Below are 16,758 nucleotides of genomic sequence, written 5' to 3'. Positions count from 1 at the left end.
GCAGTCAAAAAGCAGACCTGCAAAGAGAGAATCATTATCTGGATAACCTCTTGGCTGCTGTCACATGACTTGCCTCTCCTGTCAACATTTTGCATGATTTTCTTTGTTTTATCATGAATGCCTGTAACATTTTTTGTTGTCCGTAGATTCAGAAATTCATATCAATTTGATAAATACTCTCTCATGTTAGAAGCATCTGCCAAAATAAATAAAAAAATAAATAAATAGCAATTTAAATTGTCCTAGGTCACTATGGGGTACCAAATGTCAAGTAAAACACAACACTGCTGACCAAGCTGTCAAAATGAGCTGGCAGAAAGCATAATATAAGCAGTCTACTAGTGATTATTATTTACATTGCATCACATCATGGGTCATCATTTCATAATTTTTGAAAACACAGTTTATAATTTACATTAAATATATATTTTTCAGTAATTATCTGTTTCTGAAACAATGGTTTCATTGAGATATAGGATACAAGGTAAATATTTTTATTAAATATTTATTTTGAAAATCAGATTTAATATTTAAGTTATATATTAAGTTATATATATATATATATATGTGTGTGTGTGTGTATAGAACTTACTTTGCATGTATATTTTGAGATTTGTCCTTGAAATCTGTAAATATGAACTGAAAGGTTTATTAAACATGTCAGTTAAATCTGTAAACAAAGATTCATATTTAGCCTAAATCCTAAGGAATATTTAGACAAAATATAAAAAACAGGAAAAACATGTTGTGTGTTACTTAACATTTTGCACCCAAACTCACTGGGTCAAGTGATTGAACATTTATTTTTTGTGGGACCAGTAGCAGGGGATTTCAGCTAACTCTGGACCTAAAAATGGCAGTTTGCATGTGAGATTACAGCTTTAGTGTGAGTGGAACATGAAGTGGGCCCTGTCCTGCTTGGCAGTGAGACGGAGGATTACTGTGTTTACATTGTCTCAAAGTAACACCCAGTCACTCCAGCAACAGCCTCTTTTCTTGTCTCCTGTGCACCTTCTCTAACGTCTCCAGAGCGTGAAATTGCCCTTGGGAGTGTTTGTGATCTTCACAGAGATTCCTGTGCAGAGAGGCGATGGGTACAGGGCTTCACTGCGTATTAGAGCCCATGACACTCTGGGTCCATTCCAGTTCATTTCAGGAAATTAATTTAAATTAAATTTCAATAAAAGGCCCTGTGATGTTCTATGGGAATTTTTAATTAGTTAAATGGGTTTCACTTCATTTATTGAACTGGAATGCAATTGATCCAAACTCTGGTGCTCATCTGTTTCTCTTATAACTTTCTCACATGTGTGTTCATAGCATTTACACTATGTACAGGTGATATATTAAGAATTATTAGTACCGGTGTGCAGGACATTGATATCATACACATTTGTTTTTTCTTGATAATTATGTCATTGGCATTCTTGGCTGAATATCTGCCTTGACACTGAAGGTTATTTGCTCTGTATTCCCCATGGAGCTATATCAGCAATACTTTAATCATTCTCAGTGTGTGCTGGGCTGTTGGCACTGTGCTGCATTAGCAAAACAGCTAATCGCTAAGAGGTGTATTTGTGTGCCAGTTACCTTCATGTCACAGAATTTGGGGATAGAGGCAAAGCTATGAGCAGCAGAGATACAGACTGTGTTAGTGAACAGCTGCTGAATTGAATCAGTTCAATTCAAAGGTGTTTATGAGCAATATTTGTTCTGGCCAAAGGTAAAGAACCCCAAGCTTTCTGGGTGTCTCATTCTGTTAAGGCATGTACGTGGGCCCCATGGGTGGTTTTGAAACCAGATTGTGCCAGTGTGGGTTGTGATCGCAGGGTGAAGCATAATTGGCTGTAGTGTCAGCCAGGGCAGAAACTGCTTGTGAAGTGTTCTCCTCCGACTCAGTGCCTTGTTAGATGAAAGCAAACTTCAAAGGAAGCGAAACAGCGGTTGATATATCATGTATTCTGGAGGAGGATGTGTATGTATGCAAATGAATACGAATCTGGAATTCCAAATTAGGAGAAATTAATAAATGTAAAGAAGAAAAACAGCACTGTGGTATTTGCCCACAGTGTCATTACACTGTTTTACTAAGGTGATTAAAGTACGGTTCCATCTCCTTTTAGACACACTTTGGCATTATTAAATGATTCAATGATTCATAATTACGTAGGACAATTCTGTCCGGTGTCAATGAGCTTTGGAAGCTTTGTGTTGAATAATTGTGTGCTGGATGCTGATTCATTAATTCTAGTGACACACTTTCAGAAATACCATTGGAGTAGACCGTGTAATGTGAACAAGTGTATTGATTTGTATTTAAAATGACTTTTCTTGGGGGGCGGTGCTTGTTTCTTTCTAGACGAGTGTGAAGGAGGGACTACTGCTAAAACAGACCAGCTCCTTCCAGCGATGGAAAAGACGCTACTTCAAACTGAGGGGCAGAACACTTTACTATGCCAAGGATGCCAAGGTAGGCATTTATGGGGAGGGTTTTTTTTTTGCCATTTCTGACATTTCAGAGATCCCTGAAGGGACATGGAAAAAAAATATTAAATTATGTGCACAAATTACTATATTATGCCCATGACTTCATTAACTCGTGAGCATTACTTAATGGTTGCACATGATTTATCAAAGTGTGTGCTCAAATAAACACTGGCACCTAGTTTAGCGTAACAAAAACAATGCCACTATTCTTGAGCATGATTTACTGATTTGTGCATACAACTGGATGAATGTCATGCCTGTAGAGGCTGCTTACAAACATGTTTTGAATAAATGGGACACATAAAAACCTCCTGAGTCTGCTCCTTGCAGATTTACAAACGAGCAAGCATGGCAAAGGAAATCAAAACGTGGCCAATGATGAAGTAACAGGAAGGAAGTTGCATGGTCACATAATAATGGCATTCAGAGAGAACATTGTTTGTGCCCCATCATGTCTCCTCTGTAGCGGATGCTAGAGGTTTATTTTGACTTTGAAGGTTGAAAAATGTACAGAAAAAGATTACCACATCAGTTTGGGAATTTTTGAAATTCCTTTTTATTCTTTCCCAGAAACTGCCATGAAAGTTCCTTGAATCCTGAATCAGTTTGGTCCAACTTCCCCTATACTGTCACTTACCTCTTTGTGTACCTCAAAATGGTGTGTCATCCACATACCTAATTCATTTGGGCTAGGAAATTGCTTGTATTTCTGCAGTGTATTTTAATTGTAGTGGGAAAGCAAACCATCTGTCTGTTTTGACAAGGCTGAAATAATGCCTTTTTACACAGTGACCACCCCCCTATGTTCTGAAATAAGAAACCTGACCATTCCATGGTTGACAGTGGCCAGGAATGCCACTGGGTGACCCTTACTTGACCATATTGTAACCGAGGAAGTGAGGTTTTTTTTAGTCAAATAGATTTTAAATAAATGCAAAAAAAAATAAATAAATTGAATAAAATCTACTCAAGAAGAATTTTTGCTTATTATACTTTATTGAGAAGAGCTGAATGTGCAAAGGATTTTGTGTTATTTCTGTGAAGAATTTTATCCTTGGCTGCCACTCTTTAGCACCATTAGTCTTGCTGAGGCCTGAGTGCATTCCTGTTGTTGCACCAATTTACCGAGTCTCTCCCTCTCTTCTCTCTTCTCCCCTCCTCCTCAGTCACTCATTTTTGACGAAGTGGACCTATCAGATGCGAGTGTCGCTGAGTCAAGCACGAAGAACGTCAATAACAGTTTCACTGTAAGTCTCCAATCAGATCAGTTGCTACAGCAGTGCATAACCAAACTCAAAAAGCAGACCCGATGATCAAGTCACACTTAAACTGCCATGGATTTGAAAAGGGTTTGGCTCTGGGCAATCACCACTCTGAAATAAGCAACCAATTCTATCCAATGATGTGACAACCCTAACAATGACCATAACTATTTTTTATTTAATTTCATTTAGAGAGATTATTTTGGAACAACAGCAACAACATCAACAACAACAGCAGCAGCATCGGCAACACCAGTAATAATAATTTGATTTGTTCAGCACCTTTCATACAATTCAATGGAGACTTAACTGCTTTACTGATATAAAGACGGTCAATTTAAGCATGCTTTGGGTTGTTATTGGCCATTCTACCCACAGCCATGTTCTAGAGTTGCAGGTCAGTTCGCCACTGAGTGTTGTCCTGCTGATTCAAATATTATGACTGCGTGCTATCCTTTTGGACATATTAATGCTTTCATTATTATCATATGTGGCTGTGGCTATGGAGATAACACTTCAGTTAAAAGTGGATGGCTCATTCAGTTTAGACACCATACTGTGGGGCATGGATGAGCCTCACGGACGGATCGAGTCTGGACCGTGGCAGTGCCAACTATGCCCGTTGGCTCCATATGGTGACACGCAATTGGCGATGTCATTGCTCACGGTATGGGAGGGTTCAGTCAGCTAGGGGTCTGCGTTCGTTGCATTCACTATCTAGCCACTCCTGCTGATCAATCAGACGCCCATGGACAGAATGCAAAAACCACATATGGAAGGTCTTCCTCTGACTCTGACCTTTTCATGGATCTCTGTACTCTCTTGATTCGACAGTGAGATTCGCAGCATGAACGCGGTTGCAGTTGCAGATGTCTGGCGATTCCAAATAGGTGTGGGGATTGGAGATGCTCAGCCCCACATTTGCGTCCGAATGTATTTTTAAAAAGCAAATGATTTCCATCACTTTATATGCTCATTTTACTCAACACTCTGTGTCATTATATGTAGGTAGGCTATAGTTGAATTCTAGTTTCTTTCTATGGGTAAATTCAATACACAACCCAAGGGGCACATTTTGGTTCCCCACTGCTCTCGAGAGAAGAAAGCGTCTGACTCATAATGGGGAAGGATCGGTGAAAGCAAGTGTGTCCTTCTAAAAATTGCAACGCGCTCCCCAGGGTAGGCTATAAAAAGGCATGGAGGTCAAATAAGAAAGCCCCAAGGAGAACAGGAATTATAAATAGCTCTGCAGTTAGCGTGCTGTCCTGAACATGACAACTCGCGTTCTGTGGATGAGGATGTGTGGGTCTAAGAATGCTTGTCTCTCCTGGCAGTGCTCACTTATTCTGTTGCGTATGCAGTTAGTTTTTTTTGTAATTAAAAATTAACTTGTGTTAAATATTTGATACTGATCGCAGGGAATGGTATGTGGTATGTTGTGATTCATGAGTCAAGTAGCCATTCATTTAAAAAGGGATGAGATTGAAAATTTACATCTGAAAACCATAATGCTATACTTACACATTTTCTGTCATTTAATATTGGTTTATCACTGAACTCCAATTTCTGTACTCTAGATGATTTATTTTGAGAAATATCTATGCAACCACATGAGGGTTAATCACAGTTAATATTAGGTGCAAAGCAATATGAAGGCATTCAGAAAATTGCAACAAATTTCACAATAGCTCCTATTCCAATTATTTAAATGGAAATCTAATAATCAAAATTACCATGCACACTAGAAGTCTATTTTCCCTTCCCTGTAATTGGACAATGTGTTTGATACAAGACATTGAGCCCCGTCTACACACAGCAACAGTGCCTTAACAGCCACCAAGCCACCGCATCAGCTAGTTCAGATAGTCGGGGCGTGACAAATAAAGCAATGGAATGCACCCTTTAGGTAAACTGGACTACTTAAAACTTCAATTATTTGTACCACACAAGGTTCAGTGTCATATTTGCTTCCTATATGAGATTTAATTGTTCTAGAAGGAAATCAAGCCACAGCAGGTCCGTTGCACACAGCACTGGAACCCTGCCTGTTTCCCTCATACACACCCGCACCTCTGTATAAATAAATGGTGTAAAATGTATTTAGTGCTGTCTGACCCCCCTGCAGGGTGATAATTGAGAGGCAGTATCACTGAAAGATCTGTGAAAGGACATTGTCTTATGGTACTGCACATTTGCAAATAATTCATTGCCCTATGACTTTTTTACTGTCTCATATAATAATTCTCCTGAGAAATTGGTATGCTTTTAAAAGTTTTAAAAGGCAGTAAACAATTTCTCTCCAAGTTTTAATACTAAATAGCATCCTTTTCATGTAGCCTACAGTCCATGCTACCCTTAGCAAATGCAGCAAAAAAACCCTTATTAGTTTCCATCTATTAGTAAAATGAGAGTACTAGTCATATTTTGTACCCTATTACAAATTTAAGCTAATGCCAGCCCTGGAGGAAAAGATCCCTAGTTTAAAGTGAGCCAGAATTTGTTACTGACAAGAATACAAATTGTGTCCTGAATATGAGGCAAGTTGCCAGGCTTGAGGAATTGTATTAATGTCTTAGTAAGTAGGACTACAGTACACTACATTAAGTACACATTAAATATTGATAAAACAAGATGTTCTTGGCCTGATTCCTATATTCAAATGGTGAAAATTAGATTCCCTTCTTGGGGGGAATAAAAATATACTGTACATAATAGCTTTATACATCTGTGTACGTGAGACTGTATATAAGATCTCAACTGCAGAAATGGTATTTTGCCTTGCATTGTAAAATGATGCCCCCGTCATTTTTTGGGGTGTGGAAATAGAAGGTTCTTTGAGAGATGGAACGATTGTGCGCGCAGTAGGCCTACCGCGCCAGGGGCGCTCAGCCGCAGCCAGAAATCTTTGGAGCGAAGGAGCGGCGGAGAGGAGAGGTGCGTGCCGTATCGCTCCCCGGGGAGGCGCAGGCACGTGCGAGTGTGTGTGAGCGTGGGCGGACTGGGGAGGGAGGAGAGCGGCGCTCGGACTGAAAGAAAAAAGGGAATCCTCGGAGTGGTGTCACACGCGCGGCGGAATTGACGGCTGAAGCTGAAGAAGCTCTCCCGGCGGAGCCGAGAAAGGAGCGGAGGGAAAGAAACCGACGCCGGGAGGCCGAGCGCTCCTCTTGTTTTAGCGGGGTTTTCCCGCTCGGACCGGGGGGGAAGAGGTAACAAGCGCGGGGGAGGTTGTGCACATGAAATCTCCTACATGTGCGTATGTGTGTGTGTGTGTGTATGCGTGCGAGAAAGACAGAGAGAGTGAGGGAGAGAGAGAGAGAGAGAGAAAGAGAGAGACTGCATGCATGTGTGAGAGTGTATGTTTGTCCATACACTTTGTGTTTATGCAAGTGTGCATGTGTGTGTTCATGGATGTGTGTGTGTGTGTGTGTGTGTGTGTGTGTGCGTGTGTGTGGGTCTCAGTTGGGGGTCTGCGGTTTCTTAAGGGGAGAGCGTGTCATGCCATGTGATGCTCCGTGCTGCTGGAGTGGGCTATTCCTCAGGCTGTTGAGGGGATGCAGTGTAGGAAAGGGAGAAGGAGGGGGGAGGAGAGCGAGAGAGAGAGACAGTGAGACAGAGAGAGAGGGAGATCACACTTCCCTCATTAGAAGATGTGCAGGCGTTCAGACAGGCATTGCATTTACAGTAGGTAGGAGAGAGGAAGAGCTCTGCAAAGGAATCATCGCCGCGGGATCCAGCAGACCAACGGCGTCTTCAAGTCAGTGTCACATAAATTTCCATTGTCTTCATTTTGCATCTAAGGGATGAGGCATGTTTGATTAATGTTGCTGTGAAACAGGGCTCTCGACAGTCATTTGAGGGGAAGTTTGCCTGTGCGTTGTTGTCTTTATGGCTGGGTAGTATCGCAAGGTCCTGCTGAGATTGTTGGTTTGAGCTGGATTTTGCTTGAAGGTCTTTGTGTGACATGTAGTACTTGGAGACACGCGTGAGTTGCTTGCAAGCTTCGGTTTTCTTTTGCTCATCAGAAACGTGACTTGATTATTCACAAGGGTTTGTTGTTTTGGGACTTAACCCTTTCAAGTATGCACCTGGAAAATGTGCTCTGTGTGATTGAAATCTAAATCTGTTTAAAAGAGCATAGATATAATGTGGGGACTGTAATATAATACAATTTCAGATTGCTGATTTCACATCTTGTAGTGTATGAAACTGATTCAGACCTTGTTTAGATAAAAAAAAATTGTTAGAGGATGGGGATTTATGAGACATGAAAATCTGTTTGCTGAATAAGTGTGTGTGTGTGTGCGTGTGTGTATGTGCGCTTTAGACTATCTTGCAGCCTGCTCTGTGTGCATGTACATAAGCATGTGCTGTTCTTATATATATATATATAGTATCTGTGTGCAATATGTGTGAGTGTGTTTGTGCACGTACATGAGCATACACATTTCTGCATTCATGTGCATGTGTCCTTGTGTGTCTTTGTGTGTGTCTGCGTGTGTGTGCATGTCTCTGTGTGCATGTTTGTGTGTTTGTGACTGTTTTCTCACATCTTTGCATGTGTGCACATGCGTTTGTGCGTGTGTGTGCGTGCAAATGTGTGTCTGGGTGCATACACATGTGTATGTCTGTGGTTGTCAGCTGATGGGGGGGGAGGCAGCTGAACAGTAACGCACAAACTGCAGAAGAGAATAAACCCCAGAGGAACTGAGCTCCCAGGCAACGGGTCACCAAGCTTTTCTGTCCCTCCCACTGGAGGGGAGAGCAGTGCTTGCCTTTTACCTGCTAACGGCTCTTCTGTGGGTTAATCATCGGAGCGCGCCCCCCTTTGGGTACAGTGTCCCTCCGAGTGGTCTGGCTTTTAAATGAATAGCATGAGACTTTGATTTTGAATGTTCTGGTGGCTGGTAGAAAATGTCTCTCTCCATTCTTGACAGTTCAGCCCTTTAGTGCTGGTGGTTTTGCAGCGTCTTTTTTTTGTGTGTTCTGTTTTAGAGACAAAACAACTCTTTCAAGGAATGTTGTTTTGCAAACTGTTCCCTCGTTTAGACAGTAATGTTATCTGCCATCTTTAATGCGGTATTTCAAACAAAGTGAGGGCGGGTGTTTGTCTTCAAGGGGCAGATCAATTTCACGCGGAACATCGTGTAACTTGCGCCGCAGAGACGCGCCGAATGACTGGAGCCTGTTACACAATCATTGATCGTGTGTCAGAGCCATCCTCTTCACAATTCACCTGAAAGTTATTCATGTTATTTAGTTTAAAGAAAACAATAAAAGAGTTTCCTGCTTCTTGTAGGAGATGAACGATATCCCCATTGTGTGGCATTATGTTAAAAATGTCTAATTAATTGTTGTGTGGTATATGGTGATATTTCTGGTGTACACAGAAATGTCTTCTCTGGTATTAAGATGTGTCTTTTTATTCTGAGGTCTTGTACTCTGATCCCCATGTTTTTGCTTTGAAGCTCATTTATGCTGTGATGTCATCGAGTAGTCATTTAAAAATGGATTGGTCTGTTAAATCATTTAAGGGTTACTGAATATATTTATAATTTTTTTGGCTGTGTTACATAACCGTCCCATTGTTAATTGTGTTTTGTGATTTTTGTTGCTTTCTTCATCCATGGCATCCATGCTGATGCCATGGATTTGATCAAATATCAAACACAAATATCATACACAAATATCAAGCAGAAATGTACAGAAATCAAAGCTGGATGTGTGTCAGATAATTGATAATTGTCAGATATAATTTCTAATGCCGGGATGATCAGTTCTGGGGGGGTGCAGGGTCTGCTGATTTTTGCTTCCACCTTATAATCAGCAATATGCTGGAGGTGAGTGAATTGTGTCATCATTTGCTTTAATTGAGGAATGAAATGCTGATCAGCAACAAAAGCCAGCACACCCTTTGCATTTCTCTAGGACCAGGGGTTGGCAACCTCTGCTATAATGAAGTGGCACGGTTGCCTGCCAAGACAAAATAACTTGCATTTAATTTCACGTTCAGTATTGTTTCACAGCATACCTGGGGGTATGCTCTGCTCAGATTAGCCAATTTCTGCGAAGGCATTCACGACTTCATTTGAAACGTATTTATATTTGAATATGCCTTCACTAATGAACCATAATGAAGGGAACACAACAGTATAGCTAGTAATGGTGTGTTCCATTTTATTTGTTTCACCCACTCACAGGGTGAAACAAAAGGATACTTGTCCCTGGATGACTATATTAGGTACTCAAAACTCACCACGTCACTCTGTTTCAATCAAGCCTCACGTTTGCGTACCACTCTCGATTAAACCCCCACCCTCCGCGTAAGAACGGACGCATTTTCTATTTTTGTTCATCTGAAATGTCCGTTTCTATTTCTCCCTGGCAGATTAACGGACTGCTCTCTGCCTTTATCCGGTGTGGTCCACCTTGAAATCGATTTGAGCGAAAACAGCAATTTACGGCATGGGGATTCAGATTTACCTCAATCGTTAAAAAAAAAACCACTTCGATAACTCCAGCTTTCTCTTGAAATGATTTTAATATTACATCAGTGTTTCCGAATTTGGACTGCCCTGTTGTACACCCTTCAGGAGTGCACAGAAAGGCACAAGCTCTCCTCCGAAAATTGTCAGCTGCTGTTTCTTGAATCAGAGGAAGATGCATTGCTTATGCCATTAAAAAGCCATTAAATAAACTTAAGTAAGTTATTGTAATTTGCTGTTGTCATAAACAGTGCAATAATGGCTTAGTTAGTAAAACAGTTTTTGAATATATTAGTGAATGATTAGTTTCTCAAATGCATTAGTTCATTTTAATTAACATTTTAAAGGTTTTGTTAACATAACAATTTAAAAGTTTTATTCAAAGTGTTGCTCTGAAATAAATCTTTCAAAGCCGGTAGGTCATTAAAAAATGTATTTCCAACATACCCCTCCTTGAGCGCTTAAGAAGCATAATTTGGGAGTTAGTTATGCATCGATGAAAGCTGAGTGCCAATGTAAACAGCTGAGATTGCGTCAAACAGAGGAATCTAAGCCAATCAGAGATTTCTGCTTGTTTTTGCTAAATTTGACACCCGTTGGCTTTGACCTTACTGAAAGGCAATATTCCTCTGGCAGCACAGTTCTCTAAAGACAAAGTCAGCATAGGTAAATGATTAAAAAAAACAATGGCTATTGGTCTAAATATGGCAATATGTCCACACGATTCTTTAATTTTAAATTAGGACTATACATTTTTTTGCAGACCATTGCAAACGTGGCAGAGTATTTGAGAATTGCTATTTGAGCATAAAACCTGCTATACATCATAACATTATTGACTAATGGAAATGGCTTTAAATGATCATTCAGAAAAAAAAATAGTCTAGTGGCCAGGAGTTATCAATTGTTGCCAATTTTTATTTTTTATTTTCATCAAGCATGCAATGCAGTGCATGCATTGACAGTGTTGCAGGTATCCATGATGCATGCTGGTCTTTAATGATGTAATGTCTGAGTTTATGACCAGCCCACTCTGACAGCCAGGCAGGGGTTTAGCCTCCCTGTTGCCGAATGCAGGGACATGCTTTGAGAAGGAGCTCCTTGGAATTTCAATTTGACCCTCTGGTGAAATGAGCAAAACAGAGCTAGTTCCAATTTATTGCCATGGAGGCAGAAATAACAGGGACACATGAACACTCACTCACACGCTCACACACACACACACACACAACCATGCATGTAATTGCCATTACTTACTTGCGATTTCATCTCCCTTCACTCTGGCTACACTCTTTGTCTCACTAAATGAATTGATTAATGAATTAATTTATTATTATTATTATTATTATTATTATTATTATTATTGTTGTTGTTGTTGTTGTTGCTGTTTTTTATTATTTAAAAAAATATATATTTTTATTATTTTATTATTATTGGCTTGCTTTATTAATGTCTCACTTTATCTTTGCATTGATGTGTGATATACCTCTGAGAGTCATACAGGGAAGTGCAGGTGACTAGAATCTAGAACAAGCTCAATGTTTGTTCATGAGATCTTGTGCTTTTCCAAACACAGCTATGCCCATAGGAGCAGACTCTGTCCCTGACAGTGTCCGACATTTTAAATTCTCGTACAGCATATAGTATCACAGAACTTACAGGTACTGCACATGAGCCGTGCATACGGTAGTTCCTGCACGTGAATGCCGATACGACGAATGCCTTGTCAAACAAGTAGCTGTATGCAACTGCTGTTGCTTTAGACCCATGATAAGCATAGTATTATTGAATAAGAATACAGTCCTTTTATCTACTGTGTAAACATGAAGAACAATATGAATATCTCTCACGGAAATGAAATATACTACTTATACTACTAAACATATTGAAACTAAATATGTTTTCAATATCAGAAAATATAACGAAATACTTATATACAGGTGGGTGTACAGATTATTACCATGTTGCTATGTTTTTGGGCAAAAAACAAAATCTATTTCCATCGTATTCCAATAAAGTCTGAATATTTACAATATATTGCAGTATATTCTATTTTTTAAGAGATGAGACAAGCACCGTAAGGTAGTACATTAGTCCATTGGCACACACTGCATTGCAGTATGTCACAGTTGTTAGAGTACAAACTGACTCTATTGGATCTTTAAATCTAACTGATGGAAATGTGATTGGACAGCACTCTAATCTTGTAGTCATTGTGAGTGGCCGGTAATGATGTAGCTTGTGCCGGCTGAACACTTTGGCGGTGATTTGTGGGAATGCACACGCCTCCGGTCCCGGGCACGGTCTGTGGTGTTTTATAAGTGAAGATGCTGCTCCTCTTTGTGGGCTTCTTCACACAGGCACACATCTCCCAATCAGAATGTGCTATGTAGCTCTCATGGGAGACAGGCAGACTCCTACTGCTCCAACAGATAAAATAAAAAATAAAAAACTTGAAGACGGTATAATCAATAAATAATGAGAGAATAAGAAGCAGAGTGTCTGAGAGGTGGGGTTTTGGCAGAGGCGGTCTTGGTTATGAAACAGGCTTTTAGCGATTTTCTACTGTGTTCTGCTTGTCAGGAGGAATGTAACTCAAACTGAGGTTTAGGTAGAGGAGGATGTGGAGGAGGAGAAGGGTTGGGGGGGAGAGAAGGTAGAGGCGGGGGTGGTGGACTCAGCTCTCATTTTAAAGAAGGGACACATCTTCGGATGAACAGAGCGGTAGGTGAGAGCCAGGGTGAAAGGCACTCATTCAGGTGAATATCTTTTTCAGGTTATCACCCCATTCCGAAGACTCATCCTTTGTGCGGAGAATAGAAAAGAGATGGAGGACTGGATCAGTTCTTTAAAGTCCGTCCAGTCCAGAGAGCATTATGAGGTAAGACTTTCTATTTTTACAGTAACCTTAGAGTTTTCTTGGAATTCATTTTGTTGTTTTTCATTTTGTGCAACACCGCATTCTTGGATTGGCCAAAAAAAAAAAAAAAAAATAGAACAATGATTGAATTCCTGACCCCTTTTTTATTTTTCTGATATAAATGCTTAAATGCTTTTTTATTTATAAATTCAGTGTACATTTTATATAATTAAATAATATAATTTGGGGGTTTATTTATTTATGTTTTACCCACTTTGCTCATGCGCTGATTAAAAGCTGCTTTTCACAGGCTCCAGATTGACATCATTTTCAGTTGCACAGTACATTTCCAGTGAATGATGATCCGTGTGCATGGGCATCCTAAAGCAGGGGAGTCTGTCTTTATAGCCAGCCAGGGCGTTACAACCATGCTGTCGTTACTCGGTTTTTGAGGTGCAGCCTGATTTATTTGCAAAATAAACAGTTGAAAGAGAGCTGTGGAAGATGGGTCTTTTTAGCTCTTGAGAGCAGTAAATTGACGGTCCTCAACTGTGAGAACAGCTTGCTATTTGCCTCTAGCAGGATGTAAGAAAAGCTTGCTATTTTCTTACACGGTGACCGTCATTGTTAAAAATGATCGTCTTTGTAAATAACCACTGTTGTAAGTTACTTCAATTCCCCTGGTGGTAGTAAAGGTGAGCACATTCCCTCTTGGCTGCATGAAGCTCAGACCATACATTGTTGCGTATTGTTGCTGTTCTTTTTTTTTCTTTCTTCGCAAGGTTTGAATCTAATTGCATTAATGAACATAAAAAAAAAACAAAAAAACATCATATTTCCTTCCTGTCCATTGCAGCACCACACCCTCATATCCTCAGCAGAGACAGAAGAATTAGATGCATTAATTTCACTCTGTGAATCCACTGAGATGGTTTTTCCATAACTGCTGTCTTATTGCAGTACCAGTAGAATACATACTGTGCCACAGGGCATCAGGTTGACATAGTGGCTAGTAAACAGCTCTTAAACCCATCTGTGGTTTTTGCCCTAGGTAATAATATTAGTAATTATATTATGTGCAGGTGTATGACATGAATAATTTGTAAAGTTGAAATATGTAAGCCAAGCTAGCAAAGGCCAGCTGTTGGGCAAATAAATAATTCAATGAATCGAGGCAGTAATTCAAACTTCAATAACGGAGGTCTGCAGTGTCTTCAGGTTTCTGTGGTTTATTTTAAATCATCATAAATTTAGGCCTTGGAAACAAATTGTGTATACTCATTAGCCAGTTTTTTAAATTAGGTTAATATGTGCTAAAACACACCAAAACCAGCAGATGGTACTGCTCCAGGACTTCAGTTTGAGACCTCCATCGTTCTCCATGTACTAGCAGGAGCTTTGTGAAGCTGTGGATCAGGGGAGTGTGTGTGGTGTAATACACTAGGGGAGGATTTCTAAGAATCTCCTATTGGATTTGAGTTTATATTTTTTAATTCCATGGTGCATGTGATACAGTATTGTGCAAGTGGTTTCTGACGCATCTGAAAAGAAGCCATTAGCTCTGTGAAAGTGTTTCTTGTTGGGCTTTGGGGGGGTCTTTATTCTGGCGCTGCCAACTTGTCCTAACTTCTCCTTCGCCAGACGGCACAGTTTAATGTGGAACATTTCTCAGGGATGCACAACTGGTATGCCTGCTCCCACGCCCGCCCCACCTTCTGCAACGTCTGCAGAGACAGTCTCTCTGGGGTCACTTCCCATGGCCTCTCCTGCGAAGGTAAGCTCGTGGGTTCACTGCTTCTCACTTTTGCTGCTCAAAGAGACATTTAACCACACTTCTGAGCCTATGCAGTAAAAATAGGTGAAATTGGATACATTCTATTTCCCCCGTTCTCATTGCATTATGTGATTCATCGACCTGCTGGAGGGCATAAGACATTAATTCACCAGACATCTTAGGGAGTTCATAATCTTATTCCGCCATTAATGGTGAAAGCAGTAATTGTGGCCTGTGGAATAATTATACTAATGGAGCTGGAAATGAGATTAGTACAATAATGAATATAGTATAATAATCTATAATCGCAGAATAAAACCTGTACCGTGGACGCGTCAAAACTATACCTTTAGTGGTTAAATTCCCTTTGTTGGTGAGAATTTCATTCTAACACGCTTAGAGGTAAGAATAAAGAGTCTATCAGTAGCTGATTGTCCCAGGGGACTAAAATGAGTTTGAAAGTATTGAAAGTACCGAGGAACAGTGCATTTGCTGTAACATTGCAATAATAAGAACAATATGGATCTGATAATGCTGTATACAGCAGTGAACCAAGCACAAATACCATCCAGGATTCCCAATTCAGTGAAACTAGGAATAATAAAGCGATGTATCATTACTCAGCAGTATTGAACGGATTAAAAAATTAACGACATTTTAAGACAGCGATACAAACAGAAGATGCATTAAAGGAGAGAATAGTGTCAGATAAGGATAGTTACAACCTCCTGATCGGAAAGGTTGAGACCCTTATGAAAATAGAATATACTACAAAATATAGTAGACACTGGATTGTGGGGGGGAAAAAAGATGTATATATATATATATATACATCATATTTCATGGCAATTATTTAAAAAATAATATTTTCAATATCCGAGAGTAACACTTGATACTTGCCCATATATTCTTGTGTGTTGCTATGCCTTTTATTTTTAGTATGTTCTGTATATTGTAGTATATTCCATTTTCATCAGAATAGTGAAATAGAAATACTGAAATGAACAGCTGGCCATTCAATGGTTTAAATAGAAAAAGAAAATCAAAGGTTTCAACTGAACAGGGTTTGTTCTGTGTGGATGAACTGCCATTTTTAAAATATGAAGAAAAGTGCAGAAACATGCACGTAATTGCTCTTCGCCTAAAAATAGCGCCCATATGTCATGCATTATGCATGCTAATGGACTGAAATCATATTAAAAGATTATGGTAATTAGCATGACAACACAAGCAGATGGAAATTTAGCTATGCTGAATAAGTCCAAGCTACAAGGAAGTAAACATTAGCAGTTTCACAAAATCTTTTTTGAAAGCTTTGGAAAGGATGGTTTCTCTTCGCATTTGTTCCAATAAACCAAGCAATCAATAATATATGAACCGTCTGTCATACAGGGCTTCACAACAGATATTTTTCAGATGGAATAAGAACTTTTGGAGAAAATGGACAATTTGCCCCTGGGTATCAAGCTAATGTCCTAGATAATAGTGGTATGAAGAAAAGCATGACTTAGCTTATTGGATAATACAGGCATGTACTTTTTAAGGGCACTTAAAACCATTTAACCATAAAAATGCATATGGAAAGAAAATGAGGAAACAAATTTCTGTGTTTCATTGTAACTCAGGAATTACTGTCAAGTAACAGGAGATGAATTCAATTCCATTACTTTACATATATTAAACTACCATCAGAGTCATTTACGTGTAATTTAATGATTGTTGTGGTGATAGATCTTTCTACTTTGCATGTAAGGTAACCAGTAAGTATCACTTATCTTTGCATATTTCACATAATAACATTTTCATCTGTTTCAAAATAACTCTGGTTCAAGTGCAACAAGAATTGTTCCTGTCAGATTTGCTGTTGATTCAAAATTATCGTTTTGCACTTCT

General features: G+C 39.5%; 1 protein-coding gene across 6 annotated transcripts in view; it reads left to right on the top strand.

The window, feature by feature from the left end:
* LOC135250513 (diacylglycerol kinase eta-like) overlaps nt 1–16,758 on the top strand; it is a 63,724-nt gene that overhangs the window by 16,272 nt on the left and 30,694 nt on the right. For 3 of the 6 annotated variants that reach the window (XM_064326850.1, XM_064326849.1, XM_064326851.1), the window contains 4 exons: nt 2,360–2,470; nt 3,654–3,734; nt 13,008–13,112; nt 14,733–14,865. In XM_064326850.1, coding sequence (XP_064182920.1) covers nt 2,360–2,470; nt 3,654–3,734; nt 13,008–13,112; nt 14,733–14,865 — 430 coding nt within the window. Of the gene's footprint in view, nt 1–2,359; nt 2,471–3,653; nt 3,735–6,799; nt 6,956–7,320; nt 7,504–13,007; nt 13,113–14,732; nt 14,866–16,758 lie in introns of those variants that run through there. The other 3 variants (XM_064326853.1, XM_064326852.1, XM_064326854.1) reach the window with 3 other exon arrangements.

Source organism: Anguilla rostrata, chromosome 3 (genome assembly GCF_018555375.3).
Source record: "Anguilla rostrata isolate EN2019 chromosome 3, ASM1855537v3, whole genome shotgun sequence".
NCBI lineage: Eukaryota > Metazoa > Chordata > Actinopteri > Anguilliformes > Anguillidae > Anguilla > Anguilla rostrata.
The sequence above is the reverse complement of the archived record's forward strand: the minus strand, read 5'-3'. Positions and strand labels throughout refer to the sequence as shown.